Source organism: Watersipora subatra, chromosome 1 (genome assembly GCF_963576615.1).
Source record: "Watersipora subatra chromosome 1, tzWatSuba1.1, whole genome shotgun sequence".
In the NCBI taxonomy this organism is placed as follows: domain Eukaryota; kingdom Metazoa; phylum Bryozoa; class Gymnolaemata; order Cheilostomatida; family Watersiporidae; genus Watersipora; species Watersipora subatra.
In genome coordinates, this window is record NC_088708.1 from 79021723 (window position 1) to 79048348 (window position 26626).

At 36.6% G+C, this 26626-nt stretch overlaps 2 protein-coding genes across 2 annotated transcripts; both read right to left on the reverse strand.

The window, feature by feature from the left end:
• Positions 1 to 38: 38 nt before the first annotated feature.
• Positions 39 to 5996, reverse strand: LOC137397458 (cysteine-rich protein 1). The gene is made up of 4 exons (XM_068083778.1): positions 5905 to 5996; positions 1216 to 1310; positions 852 to 909; positions 39 to 407 (listed from the first exon to the last, which is right to left on the reverse strand). Exons 1-4 carry the CDS (start codon positions 5942 to 5944, stop codon positions 370 to 372), a joined length of 231 nt encoding a protein of 76 aa, XP_067939879.1. The 5' UTR covers positions 5945 to 5996; the 3' UTR covers positions 39 to 369.
• Positions 5997 to 9781: 3785 nt separating this feature from the next.
• Positions 9782 to 18545, reverse strand: LOC137400062 (ras-related protein Rab-32-like). Its single transcript, XM_068086704.1, has 6 exons — positions 18381 to 18545; positions 17607 to 17732; positions 17214 to 17292; positions 16714 to 16895; positions 16126 to 16269; positions 9782 to 10328 (listed from the first exon to the last, which is right to left on the reverse strand). Exons 1-6 carry the CDS (start codon positions 18381 to 18383, stop codon positions 10218 to 10220), a joined length of 645 nt encoding a protein of 214 aa, XP_067942805.1. The 5' UTR covers positions 18384 to 18545; the 3' UTR covers positions 9782 to 10217.
• Positions 18546 to 26626: the final 8081 nt, after the last annotated feature.

The following is a 26626-nucleotide window of genomic DNA, read 5'->3' on the forward strand; positions in this document are numbered from 1 at the left end:
CAATAAATGTGACATAGGAGAATGCACTGAGATTATTATGTTACAAATTTTATTTTTCCAAAATATGTGAAGCTCATCTCGAGAATTGAAATGAGGATGACCACTCAGCTTTTGTGAGGAAATGGCATTACAAATAACAGGGCATAACTCCTTTTGAAGATACCACATAAATGCATTATCACTGTCTAAATTTACTGTTGATTTTAACACATTACAATTAATATAGGTTACAAGCTTGTATGCCGAAATGGTGTTCCAGTAGATTTAGATATTTAATAATTGTCTCTAATCGTTTGTTATTCTATGTTGTGCTAAGACAATAGATGATAGTACGGCGAGATAAATGCAGCTCAACTCCCATGTTGTCACTTAATATTTGTGGCTCTCGGCACCTCCTCTTCCAAATCCTACAAAAGTACACAGGCTACAACTATCATCTCTACGGTTGTGTCTATGAAACATAGCTGTAGTAGTTGGGTGCTATATGTCACAACACTGACTACAACTATCATCTCTACGGTTGTGTCTAGTCTATAAAATATTGCTGTAGTAGTTGGGTGCTATACGTCACAACACTGACTTCAACTATCATCTCTACGGTTGTGTCTATAAAACATTGCTGTAGTAGTTGGGTGCTATATGTCACAACACTGACTACAACTATCATCTCTACGGTTGTGTCTATAAAACATTGCTGTAGTAATTGGGTGCTATGTCACAACACTGACTTCAACTATCATCTCTGCAAGTGTATAAAAATAAAGTTCACTAGTGTGCAGCTTGTCATAGTTTCTCCCGCTACGGATAGGTGATGGGTAGTTAACATAAAGGGTAAAGAATGTTTACAGTACCTGATGGGCCAAACAGCGACGAATAGCATGGATTGTTACAAAATGGCTTTCCATCATGCTAAAAAGATAAATACAAATACCTAAACTTGAATAGTCGGAAATGGTCTAGAAAATTAATCTGCCTACTTCAAGAATTTTTGATGCAATGCAAACAGGTATGATGGCTTTGTGATTAACAATGTTTGAGATGATGTGCTAGTTATTCAACTTAAAACCATTTTATCACTCTTGCATCACTGACTGACTGATCCAGAGGCAGTAAAAATATGTTTTAGGGGAGCATAACTCCTAAAGTTGTAATACACTTTGTCATGAAGTCTTCTCAATTTACATTATTTACTGAAGGCATGCATTTGAAAGTTACCTCAGCATGACTTCCTGGTGTGAGGGTCTTTTTACACTTTTCACATTTTAGACAGGGTCTGTGCCAGTCTTTTCCAAGAGACGTCACTTTCTCCGCTTCAAAATGCACAACAGCGATATAAAATGTACTTGCCTGCTGCACTCGCTTCATTGTTAGACAGAATAGGGGGATCAATGGGGAGAGGTGAGATGCAGACCAGATGCAAATTACACATGACTTGAAGAATGGTTGTGATATTCATAATAAGCTTCGTAAAGCTGTTGCTATGATGTGCTTTTCAAAATATAGCCACTATTCTTTGTGAAATACAAACACATACTATTAAAATAATGTTGTGGTAGCACAGATTGGTACATCTACTACTGAAACAATTTTAGTTTAATATTATTTTAATTTACTATTATGACTCAAACATAACAACAAAACAGTTACATCTATTGTGTTTAACAGACTTGCTTGATATTATATAAAGGAAAAGTGACTAATGCATCATTCAATTCTCTTGTGTGATGTTCCGGCCGTATATATCTATCTATATATATAAATCTTAAAGTTTATGTGTGTCTGTGTGTCCAATGTGTGTCTGGGGTGTAATTCGATTTGTCCAGCTATAGCTATTAAAGTGTCGAATCCCTATCTCAGAAGATTTGATCTCGGAACCACTCATTTCACTAAACCATTGAGCTACGCGAGATTAATGGATCCATTGGGTAATAAATGTCACTATGTAGGTGAAATACACATACCCTCTGCGTTAGGGTGTAATATAATTTCATGCTTGCTCTCACGGCCCTTATTAGTAAGTTTCGAAATGCTAGCTTACTCAAATTAGCCATTGGCAACGTGCCAGTCTAATGACAAATGGCAGGCAGCTACATTACCTGCCACTGTTTTTTAACCTGTTTTTCAATTTTATATAACTTCGGCGACTTTCTAGTTTGTTGCATCAGATCATCAAATGTCTTGACAAAATAGAACATAGGATAGCTATGATATTGTTCATAAATACTTAAAGGTTGACTTGCAATAAAATTCACATTACAGTTATTTGGTATCAAAAGATTCACCATGTCTTACTCTGTTGTGTTGTAAGTACCAAATATGTGGAAATGTGATTACAAGCTCTTAAAAGCTCAAAAACGAAAAGTCGCCGTAGATTGGAATCTCTTTATTTCGATGACGTAGTCGTGAAATTTATTTATTGTCTTGTCACGTATGTTCTCACGTGAATTGAAAGGCCAATAAAAAGCTCAATATAAAACTTATTGTAACACTAGTTTATGACAAACACTTCGGGTTTTACCGAAGACCCCGTATCAAATATAGATGCTCGCTACTTTACAGTTTTGTTTCGATTTGGTCTAATCGGCAAGTCGTAATCTGATCATGGGACCCAATACTTCGCAAATAATTTCTGCAGCACTTTTCGATTATCACAAGTGACCAACAGGCTCGTCATGATTATCAGACAATGATATGGACACCTTCAAGCTAAGGGTAAGAAATTAAATAAATTTTCACGGTAAGTTATAGGATATCACTGCTAAAAGTGACAGCATTACGATGACGATAAAACAGACGCGTAAGAACAATAGACATGGTTTTATTGAATGCGTGAAGTATATTTGTGAAAATATTTCGACGAATAAGGTTGCATGAAAGTGTAAACAGAAACCATCTCTCACAACTACGTCACATTTGAGCCGTTTTGGAAAGAGAATCCAAACTACGGCGGTCTTTTGTGGCCGCGATTTTCTGTTTGTGTTTTAGCTTTCAAGAGCTTGTAATCACCTTTCCACATATTTTGCACCTACAACACAACAGAGTAAGACATGGTGAATCTTTTTATATCAAATAACTGTAATGTGAATTTGGTTGCAAGTCAACCTTTAAAGGAGATCGATTGGTGCAGGTGTTACAGCGTCGGTCTACCAATCTGAATGTACAAGTTGGAGTATCGTCGAAAGGGATTGTTTAGCCAAACCTTGACCTTTGGATACAAATAGTCAACGAACAGGTTGGACCACTTTTTAAAGTTAAAAAATTTGTGCTGGTTTGCCTTATTTTAGATGTACAAAATATTTTTTATTAGTTTTACTTTGCAGAATAGACTTTGCTGTTTAGAAAAAAATAAGCAAATTGTTGTAAATGAACGTAGAAAACGTGCAGTACCCATCAACTTGTTGTAAATTTATCTCAATCATGGTCACTCATGGTCCAGTGAGATTGATCATAAAAAGGAGAAAAGTTGTCGATGCAAACCAATAATACTGTAGTTACGGTACAACCCACAAATTAAAAGAGTTTCAGTCAAGAAAGTCAAGTTTTCCCTTTCAGCGTGGCCAAAGAAGTGAGTTTAGAAAGATCTTGGAATGGATTAGGCAATTTACATGTATTTTACTGTTTGTATAACGTAAATTCCCAATAAGATAAATGTTCCTGGAACGTATTATTTACGTAGTAGGAGCGCCTACTGTATATGAGCTACGGATTTTGTCTCCTCTAAACTAAGGCCTGGTAGTAGCCTAGTTTGTAATTTCAAAAGTTTTTTGAAAATTAGATGTTTGTCAGCGATAAAATCCAATTTAAAACCAGTTAAATGTAGGTAAAAAGTTAAGTATATGTAATATATTTTAGCCACACCTCAGTTGTCGCATAATAATCGTATTTCCAAGGCTATCACAAGTTGCAAATTATTTGCGTCGTTCCTTGTTTTGCTGCTAGAGAACAGACCGCAGGCAAACTCTTGGTACGTGATTTCACAAAACATCTAAAAGCAATTTAAGTGCTGAGGGTTTGTATACATTAGCTCACTGTTGAATAAGGCACTCTGCCAATCAGATAGCCACATTTGAATATTTTCAGTGTTGTTTGCTGTGTCCACACCTTCACGTGACAGCACTCCAGATAACAACAGCCCAAACGGCAAAGGAAATGCTTTAGCGATAAAGATGCAATATTCACAGATATGCCTCAGTTGTCACGGCTAATCTACCTCTATTGAGTAGAAGCTATGCTAATAAGTTGTCTGAGAATGTACAACAAAGATAGAGCGCAGGATTTCTTCTCGCAACTTACACTTAATAGACCTTGTGATTGGTCAACGGTCACCGGAGTTGAATAGCCTTGACTCTTAGTAGGCCATCTATCAGGTGCTGCATACACGAGCAATACTTTTATTACTACATTTACTTATTGTTAGCTGTACATTCTAGTTGCATTGTGCTGCCATAGTTACAATTGGTTGCTATGGTTATGCCATAGTTAAGCATTATTGCCATAGTTATGTATTGTCACTTAATATCGATCTTTAACTAATCTTGAGCATAACCTGCTCCTTTACCTCTCCCCACTTATCTGACCTTGACCTATGCGCTGAGCCAAGTCTTGGGGATCCACAGCAGGTCGATTTGAAAATTTCATTTTAATGTTCCGGTTTTTAGTTGTAAACGGTAGAATCTATTTCTAGATAGTGCATGTCTTTTTTCTGTTAACGTATGCTCTGTTTCTAGATAGATATACAGTCAAATATTAACATACCGTCAAACCTCTATATACGGTCAAACCTCTACATGCAGTCAAACCTCTGTGGCTTGCTGTCAGTCGGAAATCGACAATGCCTTGCATCTTAGCGATGCATGCGTGGGTCGAGGGGTATGGTAGAGAAGAGGTAACCCAATTCTCAGTATCTACCACTTCCGGAACTGTCAGATTAACCTGAAGGGGCGCCTTTGCAACACGTCCAGTCTGACAGAGCCAGGTAGCCATTTCATTTGCCCAATGTGTGAAGGACAGAAGTGGATCTTGAATGTGCCCACGGTGTCAGTGTAGGACACAGGGCCTCCAAGTTATGGTCTAGATCTGAAAGACCCAGCAATTTAGGGTTGAAAGCTTGCTGAGAGCTTTTTGTCAGATCGGCATTAAGCAGGACTCGAACCACCAACCCCATGGTTGACAGTCAACGTCAAACCTCTAATAATACATGTGTAGTCAAACCTCTACATACAGTCACACCTCTACATAGAGTCAAACTTCTACATACAGTAAAACCTCTAAATACAGTCAAACCTCTACATACAGTCAACCCTCTACATACAGTCAAACCTCTATATACAGTCAAACCTCTGCATGCAGTCAAACCTCTAAATACAGTCAAACCTCTACATTCAGTCAAACCTCTAAATACAGTCAAACCTGTACATACAGTCAAACCTCTACATACAGTCAAACCTCTACGTACAGTCAAACCTATACATGCAGTCAAACTTCTACATACAGTCAAACCTCTACATACAGTCAAACCTCTACATACAGTCAAACCTCTACATACGGTCAAACCTCTACATACAGTCAACCCTCTACATACAGTCAAACCTCTACATACAGTCAAACCTTTACATACAGCCAACCCTCTACATACAGTCAAACCTCTACATATAGTCAAACCTCTACATACAGTCAAACCTCTACATACAGTCAAGCCTCTACATGCAGTCAAACCTCTACATACAGTCAAACCTCTACATACAGACAAACCTCTACATACAGTCAAGCCTCTACAGTACTATGAAAGCTTATAGGGAGAAATTAGAGCGTGACGCAATCCATAGCTAGATGTGGATTCAATGTGCAAATAGTTAAAGCTAGTCCATCAAGCCTTTACTATTTGCGCAGACATTACCAACTTACCAAAGTAGACTTCCTTGTTGCAGTTGGGACACTTGGGCATGTTTTCAGATAGCGGTAGCTAGTTCTCTACACAAGGCAGTCAAGCAGTCAAATGAAGGGTTGCTCGACCAAGCGAATATTATTAGCACACATGTGCAAACATAGAGTTGTGGGAGGCTCCTAAGTAATTGTGTTCAAGGCCACGCTTATCGCGAGTAGTAATTCAGGCTACGTGAGATAGTGATGTAATCAATACAGGGTATTGCTAGCTCGCTGAGTATATTAGCTCTCTTATTAAGGCGTGCTGAGACAGGAGCGTTCATGGTATCTGATAAAGTTGTACCTGCAGTGCGTTTTTCTTTATCGCTCTTTGAAGTGTGTACACAAACGCATTATCTCTCTGTTCCCAGCCTAAATATATATAACTCGGTCATAGCTTTGCAAACTTACAAACGCCCAAAATACTAATTAAAACTTGATGATATGACAAAATTGATCCGCTTTGGAATGAACAGCTCTAAAGTCCATGCGTATTATAAATGTTGCCCAAAACACACTTGCATGAAAATGAGAGATGTCTATCAAACAAAATGTATTGAAACAATTCACTAGATATACTAATAACTTACTACAGCTATTACAAGGCTCTTTCATATAATCACAAAATGACCAAATCATGCTCAACGACATATACCCGTAAGTTTGTTTTCACTCCATCTCAAGTTTCAGACACCCTCATTAATATGAACTAGTAGATTTGGTAGGTAGTCTGGTCTAGCCAATTGTCTGATTGAGCGATATGCCTATACATGCATGTAGGACTACATGCATGAAAATCACATAAATACGGCGCATATACATTGCACTATATACTGGACACTCCACCGGACCGTAAATGCTGTAGCCTGAGAGACCAAAAAAGTTGCAGATTAAATGCTAAAAAGTAGGGTTAATATCTATTTACCTTAGTGAATGACCAATGAACTTGAGGAGATGGGCGTTGTCAGTGGGTTATTTGGTGGTTTAGTCTGAGTCAGATAAAGCTGGTGGCTGACAAACACTTGTAGAAGGTTAAAGGTTGACTTGCAACAAAACTCTCATTACAGTTATTTGATATGAAAATATTCACCATGTCTTACTCTGTTGCATTGTGGGTGCAAAATATGTGGAAATGTGATTACAAGCTCTTAAAAGCTAAAAAACGAACAGAAAATCGCAGCCGCACGAGACCGCCGTAGTTTGGATTCCCTTTCCAAAACGGCTCAAATGTGATGTAGTTCTGAGAGATGGTTTTTGTTTACACTTTCTTGCAACCTTATTTGTCGAAATATTTTCACAAATATACTCCACGCATTCAATAAAACTATGTCTATTGTTTTTACGCGTCTATTTTATCATCATCGTAATGCTGTCACTTTTAGCAGTAATATCTTATAACTTACTGTAAAAGTTCGTTTAATTTTTTTAGCCTTAACTTGAAGGCGTACATATCATTGTCTGATAATCATGACGAGCCTGTTGGTCACTTGTGATAATCGAAAAGTGCTGCAAAAATTATTTTCGAAGTATTGGGATTATTCACATGATCAGATTACGACTTGCCGATTAGACCAAACCGAAACAAAACTGTAAAGTAGCGAGCATCTATATTTGATACGGGGTCTTTGGTAAAACCCGACGTGTTTGTCATAAACTAGTACTACGATAAGTTTGATATTGAGCTTTGTATTGACCTTTCAATTCACGTGAGAACATACATGACAAGACGATAACCAAATTTCGTGGTTACGTCATCGAAATAAAGAGACTCCAATCTACGGTGGCTTTTCGTTTTTGAGCTTTAAAGAGCTTGTAATCACATTTCCACATATTTGGCACTTACAACACAACAGAGTAAGACATGGTGAATCTTCTGATACCAAATAACTGTAATGAGAATTTTGTTGCAAGTCAACCTTCAAGCCGGCTGAAGCTATGGCTCCGAAGTTATGGCTCATTGATATTTTCATCAATTCCCACCATGGTGAGCCAAACGGATTTGAAGAGCAAGTTGATTTTCTGTTGTTTACCAACAAATGATAATTTCTCTCTAGGTTCCAAAATGTTGATACTATTTCTGTATCTCACTTTCTGCTGTCAAGTCGATGTAGTCGATAATATTATCGACTGATTCCGGCACATAAAAGGGAGGCTGTTTTTCGGAGGCAGCTGTTCACCTTCACCTCAGTTGATAGAATCTTGCCAGTTGTCACCGGTGTAAACACCCTGAGCCATTTATTGGCGACATTGGTCACTAACATCTGTACAAAAGAAAACTTACCTTTACTGCAGATAATGCCCAATATTTTTAATATTTAAACTAACGAGTTCCTTTGTAATGACCGTTGATTGTATGTTGCCCTTTAGCTTTGTAAGCTCTAGCTAAATCTTTCTGGTTTTGAATCATCTACAGAAAGCTTGGAACTCAAATAAATGTGCCAGTAATCTAACTAGAATCCTGTTTATAACCAGACCTGCCAACCCAAGAGTGGGGCAATGCACAGACCTGCCAACCCAAGAGTGGGGCAATGCGTGAGATTTGGTTTTTGGGCAATTGATGTATCAATGATAGTATATATAAAATTGTGGAAATTGGGGCAAAAATCTCACGCATTTTCATTTTTTCTTTGGGGTGATTGCGTGAGTCTCATGCCCAATGTATGAGAGTTGGCAGGTATGTTTATAACCCAGTTGATGCCAATGGATGTCTTGATAAACCAATTTCAATAGACATGTGAAGTGTGAATCTGCTCAAGCACCATTGCCAGCCAGCTCTAAAATGTGGGCCAAATATCAAAAGTTCATCGAGGTGTTAAATGGGGCAAATGCTACGAAAATGTTAGTTCCCAATAAATTGACATGAGTACTCCATCATGGTTCAGGACTTAGGCATTTCCAAGAATCTTGCACAAGTAAAAATTTAATATCAAACACAAGGTTACCCATCAATGAGGAATGTTCAAATGGGACGCTTTTCACTGCCCTATTTTGTATTTGACTGGGGAGGACGCCAAAAAACAACAAACGCTATTCGCTCTCTTATGGGTGTACTGACAGAAGGTCATGACACAGAGTAAATCAACCAATCAACCATGACACGGAGTACCATGACATGGAATAAAAAAATTTGAGTCATGTGAAACTGGCAAGGAAGCTTAATTCGCAAACTTGTATATGCAGACTCTAAAAGTACAAACTAGTATATACAGACTAAAAGAGTACAAACTTGTAGATACAGACAAAAAGAGTAAAAACTTGTAGATACAGACTAGAAGAGTACATACTTGTATATACAGACTAGAAGAGTACAAATATGTACATACAGACTAGAAGAGTACAAACTAGTATATACAGACTAGAAAAGTACAAACTAGTATATACAGACTAGAAGAGTACAAACTAGTATATACAGACAAAAAGAGTACAAACTTGTATATACAGACTAGAAGAGCACAAACTTGTAGATACAGACTAGAAGAGTACAAACTTGTAGATACAGACTAGAAGAGTACAATTATGTACATACAGACTAGAAGAGTACAAACTAGTATATACAGACTAGAGAAGTACAAACTAGTATATACAGACTAGATGAGTACAAACTAGTATATACAGACTAGATGAGTACAAACTTGTATATACAGACTAGAAGAGCACAAACTTGTACATACAGACTAGAAGAGTACAAACTTGTATATACAGACAGGAAGAGTACAAACTTGTAGATACAGACTAGAAGAGTACAAACTTGTAGATACGGACTAAAAGAGTACAAACTTGTAGATACAGACTGGAAGAGTAGAAACTAATCGATGCAGGCTAAAAGAGTACAAACTAATAGATACAGACTTGCGCCAGCTCGTGTTCATATCTTTTATCTACGCAATTCTTCTAATTTCCATAACAAATTGTGAAATGAAAAACTAAATTGTTAGGAAACAAGTATTAAACTTCTGTGAGCAGCATTATGAACAACATTATGAACAGCATACACAGCATTGGTCTGAGAAATACAAAAATGTTGTTAGTACATGTCTAATTTTCATAGTACATTAAAATAAGATGAAGAATAGTATATTAAAAGTATAAAATATAACATGAAGGTAAGAAAATGGCTGTCTGGATATACGTGATAATTGGTACAGTTTGACTATTGGCCGAGTATAGAGTCTACTCATGCCACCACAAGTGTTTCTTTGAATCTCGTAGAAGAGCAGAGCCACATTGGAGAGTTATTACCTCCTGACACATGTAGACCAGAGAACAACTCTATTACTAATACTCTGCATGTAAAACTAGCATTTACAGCCACCCTTGTCCGTATCATAGTCGGTTGTTGGGTCGATAGCTATTCGGTCACCGTCTACTTCTGTTAGAGTTGTATCATTCATTGCATTTTCAAGCACCTGTAAGCATGAGAGAGTTGTCACCAGTGGAAGACTTGCACTCTCCGAATATAAGAGACCGCAACAATATCAACTTATATAAGCTATAAACAAACACATCTCATAAATAGGCAAAGTTTAAACTTATGAAGACTGTTTTAAACATTAGGAACCGCAGAAAAAATAATTTGGGGGCAATCATAGACAAGCGGATGACACCTCTGCCACTATTTGAACTGAGCTCCTTGCTATGATAAACAATACAACGGAGAGGAGAACTGCCATTTTGATTTTGTCTTACGATAATTTTTCATGTCAGTAATGTAAAACGCTCATTTATATAATCCGAAATTCATATAATCTATCATAATCTTCATAATTTTTTCATACACCAAAAAAAATTTAAATACGCCTGAGTGTTCAGTATATAAAAAGCAATCAGGTTTTAAAACAAAAAGCATTTCAAGTTAAAACTAACACCTTCGACGTAGATAATAATTATACAAGATTTCTGACAGGGATCTGTGGAGCAGCAAAAGGTAAAGAGTGACAGACAAACAAATAGAACACACAGTATGCGCAGAGTACAGTGCATATGCATAACCATGATGTACATGTGTGCAGAGTACAGTGCATATGTATAAGCATGGTGTACATATGTACAGAGTACAGTACATATGTATAACCATGATGTACATGTGTGCAGAGTACAGTGCATATGTATAACCATGATGTACATGTGTGCAGAGTACAGTGCATATGTATAACCATGATGTACATATGTGCAGAGTACAGTGCATATGTATAACCATGATGTACATATGTGCAGAGTACGGTGCATATGTATAACCATGATGTACATGTGTGCAGAGTACAGTGCATATGTATAACCATGATGTACATGTGTGCAGAGTACAGTGCATATGTATAACCATGATGTACATGTGTGCAGAGTACAGTGCATATGTATAACCATGATGTACATGTGCGCAGAGTACAGTGTATATGTATAACCAACTATAACTAACTATAACTATACTATCTATAACTATACTATCTATAACTAACTATACATAAGGACTACGGTTCTGTCTCTATAACTAACTATATATATAAAGACTACGGTTCTGTCTCTATAACTAACTATATACATAAGGACTATGGTTCTGTCTCTATGACTAACTATATACATAAGGACTACGGTTCTGTCTCTATAACTAACTATACATAAGGACTATGGTTCTGTCTCTATAACTAACTATATAGATAAGGACTACGGTTCTGTCTCTACAACTAACTATATACATAAGGACTATGGTTCTGTCTCTATAACTAACTATATATATAAGGACTATGGTTCTGTTTCTATAACTAACTATATATATAAGGACTATGGTTCTGTCTCTATAACTAACTATATATATAAGGACTATGGTTCTGTCTCTATAACTAACTATATATATAAGGACTATGGTTCTGTCTCTATAACTAACTATATAGATAAGGACTATGGTTCTGTCTCTATAACTAACTATACATAAGGACTACGGTTCCGTCTCTATGACTAACTATATACATAAGGACTATGGTTCTGTCTCTATAACTAACTATACATAAGGACTATGGTTCTGTCTCTATAACTAACTATATATATAAGGACTATGGTTCTGTCTCTATAACTAACTATATATAAGGACTATGGTTCTGTCTCTATAACTAACTATATATAAGGACTATGGTTCTGTCTCTATAACTAACTATATATATAAGGACTATGGTTCTGTCTCTATAACTAACTATATAGATAAGGACTATGGTTCTGTCTCTATAACTAACTATACATAAGGACTATGGTTCCGTCTCTATGACTAACCATATACATAAGGACTATGGTTCTGTCTCTACAACTAACTATATATATAAGGACTATGGTTCTGTCTCTATAACTAACTATATATATAAGGACTATGGTTCTGTCTCTATAACTAACTATATATAAGGACTATGGTTCTGTCTCTATAACTAACTATATATATAAGGACTATGGTTCTGTCTCTATGACTAACTATATCCATAAGGACTACGGTTCTGTCTCTATAACTAACTATAAACATAAGGACTATGGTTCTGTCTCTATAACTAACTATATAGATAAGGACTATGGTTCTGTCTCTATAACTAACTATATATATAAGGACTATGGTTCTGTTTCTATAACTAACTATATATATAAGGATTACGGTTCTGTCTCTATAACTAACTATATACATAAGGACTATGGTTCTGTCTCTATAACTAACTATATAGATAAGGACTATGGTTCTGTCTCTACAACTAACTATATATATAAGGACTATGGTTCTGTTTCTATAACTAACTATATATATAAGGACTATGGTTCTGTCTCTATAACTAACTATAAACATAAAGACCATGATTCTGTATATCTAACTAACTGTAAGCATAAAGCATGCAATTTTCCACTAACAGTACACATTGAATGCAGAGTATACAATTCCAGAAATCATAAACAATACACAAAGAGTGCGCAACTCCTCACATGAACATACAAACTACTCACGCCGAGCTCTGAATGCAGTAATGTACGCAAATATAATATGTTATTTTCATGTATCAAAGTGTTTGTTTAGTGTTTGGTGAGTCAATAAAGTTAGCTCTATTGACATATCCTTGAGGATATGTCAATAAAGTTAGCTCTATTGACATATCCTTGAGGATATGTCAATAAAGTTAGCTCTATTGACATATCCTTGAGGATATGTCAATAAAGTTAGCTCTATTGACATATCCTTGAGGATATGAAGCATTCAGTAAACTTCCTGCTTGCGCAAATACAGGCTTAACTGTAACATTTCTATATATTACAAAGTTTAAAAAAGCTGGAAATCTTATCGAAGTAATCAATACTCAGTCTGGTAATGATATTGGTAGAAAGTCTAAGATGAAATTTTTACAAACACTCGTATACAAATGTAGAAAGAGCATATGCCACTTTATCATGGATTGTTACTGCCTAGTTACTGTTCCATTATGACAAAAATAGAAACCAATCGAACGCAGTGGCACTCTATTTTCAACCCTTCTTCTATAGTGGCAGTCAATTGGAGGTGGTGTTCAAATAGAGGGTGGTATTTTTCAAATGGCTCATCAGAATTTTGGGAAGATAAATTTAGCACTTTTACATGGAAGCGAATGTCGCTTAAAGCGAATTTTGCCTTTTTTCTATTCGGCGGAGTGATATTAAACCTTTTCTCTATCCGGTGGAGTGATATTAAACCTTTTGGATGCAATCAATCTACTAATGTACTTCCAACTTGTTAAATATCTCTTCATAAATATGCATTGAGAAACCGAGAAATATCTTTACTAGTTAATATCTATTGCTTTCAACTAACCTACGGTGATATTATAGCCTGTTTCCTTCTTTGCAATTTGTTCCGAGCTTTAAACTTTTATTTCATTCTAAATTTAAAAACATATTTTTATTTTATATCGACATTGAACAATGTTACATGAAAGTTCATTGCACTCATTGATATGTTTGCTACAGTTTGCAGCCATAACTGGCTCTTTATGTGCGATAGAACAGCAATTCTGAGTGTCGATCCATTGTAAGCGTGTTAAAATAGCCGCAAGAATGCTATTAAATAATATGACAGAAATCTGCAAACTTATAAGTTATATAAGGATAATCTATCAAATGCCACAAATATATGTTCAAGAACAAGTGGCGTGAACAAACCATACTTATATTACATGCATAAACAAAAATTAATGTTTTTAAAACAAAAATATTTGCATCGTCTGCTCGGATAGCTGCGTTCTGATTGTTGCTTTTGATGGAACGAACATCTTCTGGTTGTCCAATACCTTCCACAATGTCTTCTGACCTCAACTCTTCTTCTGCAACTGCTGAGCTAGTCGATATTAGCGTACAAACAATCTTTGACAGAGCAATACTTTTATGCGTTGCCCAAATGCAATGCGTAAAAGTTTTGCTCGCTAAACACAACCTTTAGCCTAAAACTAGTTGTTTACCTACCGTCGTAAACGTAAATGTAAAACTTTTATATACAATTACTTCCAAGTATCGTGACTGCGTTAAACAAGGAACTACAGTTAGCCTGAGACAGTATTGATTATTTCTATGGTGTTGCTTTCAGCTTTAACAGAGAAAAACGAACAGTTTTAGAGCTGGACGAGAGAATTGATTGTCTTTGATGTGAACGATTCATTATTAACATAATTTTGTGGACACTTTTTTAATGATCACTTGATATTACGGGTTCATGAAGATTAAAGATTGTCAAAATAGCGGTCAAGTGGAGGCGGCGTTCAATTAGAGGGTGGCGCTCTATTTTTCAACCCTTCTCTCACAGTGGCAGTCAAATAAAGGCGGCGTTCAAATAGGGGTGGCTTCAAATAAAGGTGGCATTCAATTAGAAGTTTTACGGTATGTAAAACAATAGTGGCATGAATTACAAAATAGCCTATATAACTAACTGCCTCTTATCCATACTTTGTGGTTATGCTAAGGGAAAATATTCCTTAATCAGTTAAGATGAGAGGCAGTGAAAGTGAAAGCCATCTGCTGAACACATGGCATCCATACAAGAATATACATGTAGGAGACTTGTCTCAATAGATGACTAACTAACCAATAGAATACTGTCTCATTCGATGCTAACAGCGGCTAGTCTCATAGCTTGAGATATTTTATCAGCGGTACTTTATATTTATCAAAGACTTCCTCTTCAATTAGCTCACAGGCTACACCATTACGCTAGCTATAATCTTTTTTGGCAAGTAAATATATATACCTGGCTTGGTTTAAACAGAGATTACAACATTCTATATGTGATTGTTGTTATAATATGGGCCTATAGAAGGCTTTAATAAGCTCAGGGCATACTGAGAGGTATTAATGACCATATATAGAATCACATTAGATGCCACTACTTATGTAACAAGTATCGCTGCAGCTTCTTGTCAAATGTGCGGCTGATCTAAAATTCTTAATAGTGAGCATTCGTTATCAGAGACCGCCATGCAAGACTAATGTGTCTTCCATAACGCACTACACATGATGTTTCACACCACTTAATAGTTTAGTCACGAGTTGTACCCCATGACTGCCTACGGTAAAGAGATGTACTAATACAATTACCAACTAGTATACACATAACTAGTTAGGCCTATGCAACTTTTTTCATCGATACAAAAGTCTTCTACGGCTAAGATCCCTTACACAGTTCCCCAAGACTAAGACCCGTATAGTTTCCCAGAAATGAGGCCATTTTACACAGTTCCCCAGAACTAAAATCCTCGCCCGTATAATTGCCCATAAACGAAAAAGGCCACCTTAGACAGCTTCCCGGAAGAATACACGCCGATTCTGATATGTAGGCTGAATATCTTACTGTGCGATAGAAATCTTATCACATTACAGATCTAATCTACCAGCAAACGTTCTGGATGAATGCTTGTATCAGACCAGTATCTTCCCAACACCCTATCTCCCACAGTCCTCACTCTCAATTCAAATCGTAGCATCGTCATCAACCGCTCGCTATCACTTGCTATATATAACCCTCTTTCTGGCATCATGTGATGCTATCTAGTGCCAGCGAGGAGAGCGACTGCCCCATTTCGCATCCACCAAAACACGAAATACCTAAAGCATTTCATTCAAACAACTCGGTGAATTCAAGTGGATCAACGCTAATCAACGACGTGAAACGGATGAATGGATAGTCATTAGATGAAGAGTTTGTAAAGGTGAATAAGTAGGACAAACCTTGCCAAGTAGGAATGTTGCTGATTCGTCGATGTGAATGTTATCCTTAGCAGATGTCTCAAACCAGCCTATGAAACCCTTTTCCTTGCAGTATGCATCCATCTGCTCATGAGTTAGAAAGAAGCCTTCCCTTGCTTGGTCACACTGCAGCGAGTTGAACATCGAGTTGAACATCGAGTTGAACATCGAGTTGAACATCGAGTTGAACATCGAGTTGAACATCGAGTGAGCATTAGTCAAGATGACCATAACATAATACAGAAACCACCAAACAACAGCAGTGTCCATCACAAGCTTCACAAACAGGGTTTTATAGGTGACCAGAAAGTGAGTACAGCATAATTGACAGGAGTATTACAGAGCGAACGAGCTCACTCTTCAAAGTCAAAGGCTATCTTCCTATAGCCACCTTTGCATAGCTATCTTCCTATAGCCACCTTTGCATAGCTATCTTCCTATAGCCACCTTTGCGCGACTCACAGCAAAATACACACAAGAATAAGTCACCAAAACCGTGTACCTAGATAAGTTGTTTCAAACTTGAATGTGCCAAAACAGCTTCAATACTTTCTAGCGGTCATTCTATACCTTATTTCCGAGGAGGACGCAAGGAATACGACTACCGTTTGGTAGCTGGACTTTTGTATCTAAATCCAATTTCCATTTTTGAACAGCTTCAAATGAAGCTGGTCGAGTAACATCGAACACAAGGATACAGCCAACAGCTTCCTTGTAGTAAACCCTTGTCATATTGCCAAACCTTTCCTGACCTAAAACACAATAACTGCATTGACCTTGATTTTATGGCTGGAAAATGTACCTCAATTCAAATAATTCATCAACAAGTTACGAAGATATCCAAAAGAATTGTGTGCCCAGAAAAGTTGACAAGGTTTCATTTTAAAGGAAGTAGAAAAGGTAATCGGTGGTCATGGAATACCGCGAGTAATGGTGCTCGAATATTGACACTAACTGAAAGAAAATGCAAATGTAAGCCAATCAGTGTCTTACATTACTGAGGGAATGTTCACTGGCAAGTTAGTACCAGCCTTTCAATTGTTTAACAACACACCAAGTAGTAGGCTAACCTGCAATGTCCCACAACTGCACTCTAATAACAGTATTTTCATCCCAGTTTATAATTTTTAGAGCGAAATCCACACCGATCTTGTCATGCGATAAGGAATAATACATGTTGATAGAGAACAAAGCAAGCCAATCACAGCTGTTCTTGAGATCGATGCACTAGTATATCATGCAAATAGACTCATCAAAAGAGTGATGAGATCTTTTCCTCTCACAAATTACTTAAAATATTAAAACTGCTCAAAGTACTAAAGCCCAAACAGTAAGCTAAAGCCTTATAAAACTGTCTCCTACAACATAAGGACAGTACAAATTGTCACACAGCTGATTAGAACAAATGGCAGAAAATATCATCTACATAAAGTTAACAGTAATATGAACAAATACAAGGATACTGTAGCTCTGTAATGTTGTGAAAAATATTGATGAACATAGCGCTTAATGATACTCGTCTTCCCAGCACCAAGTTCTCCTATTACCAGAATTTTGAAAAGATATTCCTTCTTCACACTGGACTGTGCCTAAAGAGCAATAAAAACAACCAGCCATAGAGTCACAAGAACAACATAACTTATTTGAGAGATAAATAAGAAAATATTTCAAACACATTCACAAGTGTCACAAATCCAAACAGCATAAAATAATGTAAATGTTACAAATAATTATTCAATCCTAGGTATTTTGTTCAAACCAAATACAACAACAAGTTGATTAATATACAGAATTTGCAGCAAAATTCAAATGCAAAAACAGTGCATGCACAGTTGAATAATATTTACAGCATCATAATAACAAAATTACATAATAACAACCACGGTTTTGTGTATCAAGTACGAAATAACGACACGTTGGAAGGACAAATTCACAAACCTGATTCACAAACCTACAACTAAAATACTTGCAGTTTAAACAATTTGAGAATTTTATGAAACTAAATTATAAAATGATGATATATTGGATTGGCTTTTCATTTCCTCAACTTAACAAGACTAGTTGAACGTTATGCTCTCCTTTGCGGATATTCTACCCATGATTCTACAAGTAATATTAATTACTTATCCAAATTTAACTAACTAAAAATCTGACTTAACTCCTTAAGGATCTCCAAAACCAGCCAAAACAAGTAAGCGAATAATGGTTAAAATGAAAGCAGAGTTCGAGCTTCTTACCATGATCTAAACAAGTTGGTTGACTGTAAACTGTGTGATATTAATAAATATGAGCGTGTTGAACAGAATAATTTATAAAACACCGACTGTTGTGCAAATGCAAATAAAAATAACTTAATGCAGCATTTTTCGCTGTGATAGTGAAAATCAGACAAAACTCTTCATGGATCGAAAAAAAATCACGTGATTGACAACTAGAGAAATAGGAATAGCTAGTAGAGCCCCAACTCCTAGGCCGTAGGACGTGGGGATCAGTTTTGCTGCAAAATGTTACCTTGTTAGCTCGGCTTCTTGTATATAGCTTTCGAAAATATTCATCCGTTGAATTTTCTTCTTTCAAGGGAGTCTGGTACTCAGCTGCTGCTCTAGTGGCAGTAACGTATTCCATGATGATTTTATTGTGATCTTTACTCTCACGCTAAAGCACTTGAAGTTTTATTTAGATGTACTTATCGCAAAACGGTCATTCTATCAGTCTGAGCGTACAGACGGGCTAACATTTCCACGAATTTAGCCCTCGTTGCGATTTAGCCCTTGGCGATCGGCTACGCTCCTACGACCGACTGCATCAGACGCGATATCGATATCAAAGGGGCACTATTCACAAAAGTGATCTTGTTATGAGTGGTTTGGGAGAAATTATGTTACGCATAACTAATCCGAATCCACATGCACCATCAGTGTTGAAATTGCTTTGTCATTTTATTCTGTTTTGACTATGTTTAGTCTGTGCAATTTTGCTTAGCTTGTGGGAACTAATTTGATTATTGCTGGTTCAGGTACTAGCGAACGTGTTAAGCTATTGTAAACAATACCGATATTTACCAGTAAAAGCTACATACTTTTTTATTCAATAAATCAAACAATGAAGTACACAACTAACAAAATTCTAAAACAATGATATAAAGGACAAAAGATTATAATTAGCTAATGAAAGTTACATCCTCACTCAAACTGTGGTCCATGTTTGCTCAATCCCGTACGGCAGTGAGTCTCGATAGTCAAACGAAAGTCGTGACAGCCCATAGGTAGGAAGCTTAGGCAGCTGAGATAGTGGCGTAGAAGAGACTCAGTTGATGAAGGAGAATTAGGCTTCATGTTCGGGGTGGAAGAGAGACTCCTCAGCAGGCAGAGGGGAGAGCGTCCAAGGAGGCCCTCTGGAAGAGAGAGATAAATGGCTGAGTCATTGGAGCTGTTCTCTTTTATAGTTGTCTGCCAAGTGGGATGGCGAGCCTGTGGGAGTAGGTTGAGTGTCAAGGTCCAATGCTTTATGTCAGGCGTGTAAAGATATCTTGTTTGTGTAAGTCTTCAGCTGGTGCACATGATGTAAGACATGTAGGGTGGAGCTCGTGACTTACTCTTGGTATCTAGGTCATGTTTGCCAGGAGTGGCAGATCTGTATATGAGTACTCATTTGACTCGCCGCTAATTTTTCTCTAGTGGTTTTCTGGTGACAGTGGTTGGTAGGTTTAATTGCGTCGACATCCCTTTGGCATGTTCTCCATCTGTTGCTAACGCTATTTCTATGATTGATTCTTCCAATTTTGAAGTTTCTAATTTGCTTTCGACGTTTTCTAATTATTGAATCTTTTGATGTCTTTGGGCGTCTTGCTGTTTGTACGTATTATATACATGCTTATCCTTTGGTCTGGCTGCATTCCTGATTGGTATGTTGTTTTCACTGTATCTCCATACAACAATCTTCTAGACGGCTCGAACGGGCACGCATTGGCCTGTTACATTAATGTGATGCATGATTTATAGATGTATAATTCAAACTAGTTAAATATACTGATGTTGAAAGCTTTTTTTAAACAAAAGAAAATTGAATAGAGTATTTAATCGGAAAAGATAATCATGAGCGGCTTACTGAAAATGGTTGGCGGAAGGGCTGCCAAGAACTTTATATTGTATTCGTGCCTTACCAGTATGGGCCAAACCATTTTGTAAATCTTTTACCTTCAACTAGTTTGTAAGTAACGAATGTAAAACACAAATCAATCGAAATGAAATTGCGATGAAACACGACTTTTGGTGTAGACCTTTAAGGGAAAACTAGTGAGTCTAGCAGTTTTACCAACCTCAACAATCTAGTCGAACAAGATGAAGACGTATTAACCACATATTTACTATCAAGTAAAGCCGTATCAACAGGTTATTAAAAAAATTGGATAGGCAGCTGTTGAAGTAAAAAAGATGAAAACTAGAAAGCCTAGCCTCAGCACTTTGTTGATTTTAATACTGAAATGATTCTGGATCAAAAACTGGCCAGGCCAAATTGGACCGAAGACTGGTCTATCAGAGCTTGACCAAAGATTGGCCTATTAGAGCTTGACCGGAGATTGACTTCAGAGAATTGGGCCAAAAACTTGTTTGGAAGAGTTGGACTGAAGACAGCCCGCCTAAATTTTCATTCGCTGGTCATAACTACTCGAAGCTTGCAGATATCGCGCTAGTATAATTTGCAGGGTAATTTGAGCAGAGGAAAACAAGCTCTGATTCGGAATTGCCCAGATTATTTAAACAAACACAAATCAGTGACAATATCTACTACATTCTCACAGAACACTAATTTAGCATAACTGAGTGGATGCAGCTAGGTTTTGCAGCCTTATACCACACATAGGGTATCCCTCCCAAAGTCACAGACACCAAACCTACTATTTTTCTTGTGTAGCCATGGGGGACTGCAGCACAGACATTGATCTAATGCTACCGCTTATGAGGCGGGAACATAGTAGATTTAACTGTTACGCTATACCAGTTAGTGCGCTGATCATTTGAACTAGAATTGTTTAGAGTTGACTGGAACAACTCTCGCCTTTGGTGTTTTCAAGTTTTTCTTTTGGGACCAACTCGCTGTGGCCTGCTAATACCAACGATTCTTATTGGATTACTACTTTTTGTCACCAAAAGAGAACTCAACTCATTGCTAGAACAATAACTCTTTAGTTTTCTATTTATTTTGCAACCTTATTTGAGCTTACCGTCAGTTATTTAGTTACGATAAAAAAGCAATAACATTTATCCAACAAATAAACAGTTTATTGAGTAATAATATATTCATGCCTCAAAAAACACACCAACTGTTTTGCTCAACAGTTGCGACAGATTTTATGTTGCATATACGAGCGAGCTAGAGCTTGACAATGATTGCTTTAACAGACCGTTTTGGTCATTCTGCTGGCTACTAGCTTCTCAAAGTTTATTAATATAATGATAATATGAAATTATTGATGGGCAAGGAGCCATCACGGTGCAATAAATCAGAAACTAGCAAAAAGCTTGTGTAAAATTGCATACATTATGTGAGAATAGTATTCCCTTAGGACTGTAGCTGTACCAGGTTATGTCTAAGGGTATGCGTCTACAGGTGCAATAGGACTAGACACAATTCTTTGAGGTTGAATAGGTTATTTTATTATGCGTGCCAGTTCTTGGTATGCACCTAAAAGGTAAAATAAAAGTCGTAATGTTAAGAGTAAAATACGTAAAATCGGCAAGAATGCGATAAGAAATACGTTTATAAAAAAGGATTAGTAATTACCTTTTGCCCTTTAATGTTCTGGTACGGCTAGGTTTATGTTAGTTTATAATCATGTATGAGTTGTCACGCCATAGTGGTTTCTAATTAATAAAGAAAACAGATTTTGAGAAATATTAATACACAAATAATTCAAGTCGGTTAAAAAGAAAAACGACAAAATCAGAAATTGGATAAATATTAAATGGTAAGTACCTTGTACTTAAGAATAGAGTGGTATAGTTGTCCAATACACGGTATATTAACTCAACCAAACTACAGAGACCGGTGTGACCAACTGATCTGCACTAGATGAAAAGCGTAGGTAATCCTAAGCCGTTCTGCATGACTAACGGAGGAAACGGCACTAAAATTATCGGCCGATACCGCCCCGTGACCGGACGCATCGCAACGGCAAAAACGCACCCCAGCCAAATAGTTTCACTGCACTACTCACACGCATTGACCCAGCATTGTTAGCTTCGTTAAGGCGTAAATTAACTAAGTTAAATTTAAGGGTTAGTCCAATATAAAAGGCTGTCCGTTACAAGGACAGTAAGACATCCTGAGTAGGAAGACTAAGAAATGCATAATCTCATCTGGAGACAAAGTGTAAACAAAATCGAAAAATATAACTTGACGAAATTTTAAGCAGTTCGTAATTAACTGAAATAAATACCTCCATTATTCTGACAAGCAACCATGAACATAAATGAACTTTACTAACATGCGAACAGTAAGAATAAATTCGTTAAATATTGCCAATTGTGTTATAAATTTCCATCAGTCTTGTCGAATGGTGTTTTTTACCTTTTTGCATCAATATCTATTCCAGAAGTCCTTATGTATGTAGCGGCTCGGTCGCCTCATCTTTACATCAGACCACGCCTCTTTGCGTCGAATATCTCACCGAGGGAGACATGACGGCGTTTGAGATGCCATACAACTCGGCTAACTTTTCCCTTGGCCCTTCTCAAGTTCACCCAACACTCTTTTTATAAAGTTTGTTCATGAAACGGCCTCTTTCGATTTTTTGTTTTACCACAAATTATATTAATATCTTGTTTTTGAGTGAATTCCAAAGTTTATTAGTACTGTAGCAAACGCACAGCAAGAGCATTCTGACCACAATTTTGACATACATGCCTTATATACAGAAATAAACTAACAAAAGACAAACGATTTGTTGAAAATAATAAATGTCAAGCCTACTGAATATGATTGGTCTATTTACTTGATACGGAAGTTGAAGAACATTATATACATCATCCACTCGGGTGTTACAATAGTTAAATGACAGTCAACAGTTTAGGTCTCGTAGGTCTCCAGAAATGCACTGTCACTAGCGACGTGACACTCGCCCTTGTCAATGCCATCCTTCTAGCCAAGCCGAAGAACACCACCACTGACACCCACCATTTCCACGGCAACCTCAATGACAGCCTGCTGAGACCCGCAGACCTAAATGAGAGCCGACAGTAGCATCTGTTGCTGCTTAGTCGATGGCTCTCCAATAGATCTTCAATTTGGACTACAGCATTTAGACTATTAGTAGTGTCATTATAGCCACCGGTAGAGGCCATTTTCATGGCCACCACTTCGTTGAAGAGTCAGGCTCTTTTGGCTATTGCTGTTTAGTTTACTGTAGCACGCGTGACCTTTTTGGTCAGAATTGAAATAGCACTGTTATCTTTTCTTTATTATTTTGATTTACCAAGCCCCAACTTCAGAAAATGAAACTTTAAGTAGAAATAACGTAGCGTTGGTAATGTTAACACTAGTAACTAATCTCTGAGTATTACAATTGGCAGAGGAAATAAGCAATCACTAGACAAAAACAGTTATGATCATCCATCAAGTAGTGCAATGTGGCGATTGTAGAGTCTGGTGAGATATCGAGAGACATCTATATTCATAAATCCTACATTGTCATTGTGTGTTGGTCTGCTAGTCTGTTGGTCTGCATAACCGCCACGCATTTCCAATTTTTTGCCAGATTTCACTCAAACTTCACACGCATTGCCTCTGTGCCTCCTGTCAGGTCGCTAAAATATCTGGTCTCAAAACTTCATCCGGTTCCTAAGAACCAGCATCTTAAACTCCCACCTGCACGTTATCACATGGGGAACAAAACCCGGAGCATTGCCAAACTTAATGCTAGTTGGATTTAAAACTAATCAAGTTTGTACACTTTACTCCTGTCAACATTTGCTAAGAATATCTCTGAATTTTCAAGATGAGTTGTTGGCTTTCTGAGTAATATTAAACAACATCATTTTTATTGAAAGTTCAACACAAAGTTCAAAATAGCAATTATAAAATAACAAGTTGGAAGCTTTAGATTTATTTTACTCTAAATTTAGACTACATAAATACCACATAAAATAATCACCCAAAGCCCAAACAGGCAGAATAATTAAAATATATGCAGAAGACTATAAATTATTACTTACCTTCAACCGTAAAGTGCTCAAAACTTCTGCCATGTGATTTCTTGTTTGAGTTATGATTATTAGTACCACAAATTCTGGCACGTAAGTCAAACATTTGACACCTAATCTCAAGTTTTAAAATCCATGTTTGACTTAGACGATGTTGATAGTATTTGTTCATGACACAAATTTCTTGTAAATTCACAATCGATACAAACTTTCTTATTCACTGCTGTGATCACAAAAACTGGAGACGATAGTAGTAGTGTACACCTTGAACTTGGTCTTGATCTGCCATTACTTTTGGAGTCTAAGCAGGTTTAAGGCAGAGAGCAGCAGTCATTTCGATAATGTTGATATACCCTCATAGGCAAGTTAAAGGTAAATGTAACTCGGATATTCTCAGATAATATTGCATTCTCTTACATCCTACCACTGTTACATTTTTGTTACTCTAGTTAGCAAATTGGACTGAAGTAAATTGACAAGGGTTTGCTAGCACCTATTGTACCTCTTATTGAGTGCTAGTTTTGGCATTAGAATGTCTGGAGTACCACAAAATGTACCAAAATGGCTTAATGCATGTTCTAAATGTTTCCGATCGTTATTCTTATCGGCATTCATTCCTCTAATATTAGTCACGGTTATTATGTACCATCTATAATTTGCTTAGAGATTCATGTGTTTATTAAAGTTATCCTGGATGGCTGAAACCCATAGCTTCTAATGCCATTTTGAATCATTAGGTTAATATTAAGAAAATAACTCTGACGATCTTTGAAAAGTAATAAGAATTCACTACAACATTGACATTATAGATTGTGTGGCAAGGTGCTTTTATAGCACCATTTATAGCACCATTTATAGCACCATTTATAGCACCATTTATAGCACCATTTATAGCATCATTTATAGCATCATTTATAGCACCATTTATAGCACCATTTATAGCACCATTTATAGCACCATTTATAGCACCATTTATAGCACCATTTATAGCACCATTTATAGCATCATTTATAGCACCATTTATAGCATCATTTATAGCATCATTTATAGCACCATTTATAGCACCATTTATAGCACCATTTATAGCACCATTTATAGCACCATTTATAGCACCATTTATAGCACCATTTATAGCACCATTTATAGCACCATTTATAGCACCATTTATAGCATCATTTATAGCACCATTTATAGCACCATTTATAGCACCATTTATAGCACCATTTATAGCACCATTTATAGCACCATTTATAGCATCATTTATAGCACCATTTATAGCATCATTTATAGCACCATTTATAGCACCATTTATAGCACCATTTATAGCACCATTTATAGCACCATTTATAGCACCATTTATAGCACCATTTATAGCACCATTTATAGCACCATTTATAGCACCATTTATAGCACCATTTATAGCACCATTTATAGCACCATTTATAGCATCATTTATAGCACCATTTATAGCACCATTTATAGCACCATTTATAGCACCATTTATAGCACCATTTATAGCATCATTTATAGCACCATTTATAGCACCATTTATAGCACCATTTATAGCACCATTTATAGCACCATTTATAGCACCATTTATAGCACCATTTATAGCACCATTTATAGCACCATTTATAGCACCATTTATAGCACCATTTATAGCACCATTTATAGCACCATTTATAGCACCATTTATAGCACCATTTATAGCACCATTTATAGCACCATTTATAGCACCATTTATAGCACCATTTATAGCATCATTTATAGCACCATTTATAGCACCATTTATAGCACCATTTATAGCACCATTTATAGCACCATTTATAGCACCATTTATAGCACCATTTATAGCACCATTTATAGCATCATTTATAGCACCATTTATAGCACCATTTATAGCATCATTTATAGCACCATTTATAGCACCATTTATAGCACCATTTATAGCACCATTTATAGCATCATTAATAGCATCATTTATAGCACCATTTATAGCACCATTTATAGCACCATTTATAGCACCATTTATAGCACCATAGTCTGTTTAATCAGTTTAAAAGTTTAAAGAGCACGGGTCAGGGTTCAAATATAGGGTTGCAGTAGACACTCCTATATTGGTACAGTAGACACTCCTATATAGGTACAGTAGACACTCCTATGTTGTTACAGTAGACCCACCTATGTTGTTACAGTAGACACTCCTATATTGTAAACCTACCTGTCTAGCGAAAGAGTAAAACAAATCTATTTAAAGATGAACTTACATAAAATTTTAGTAG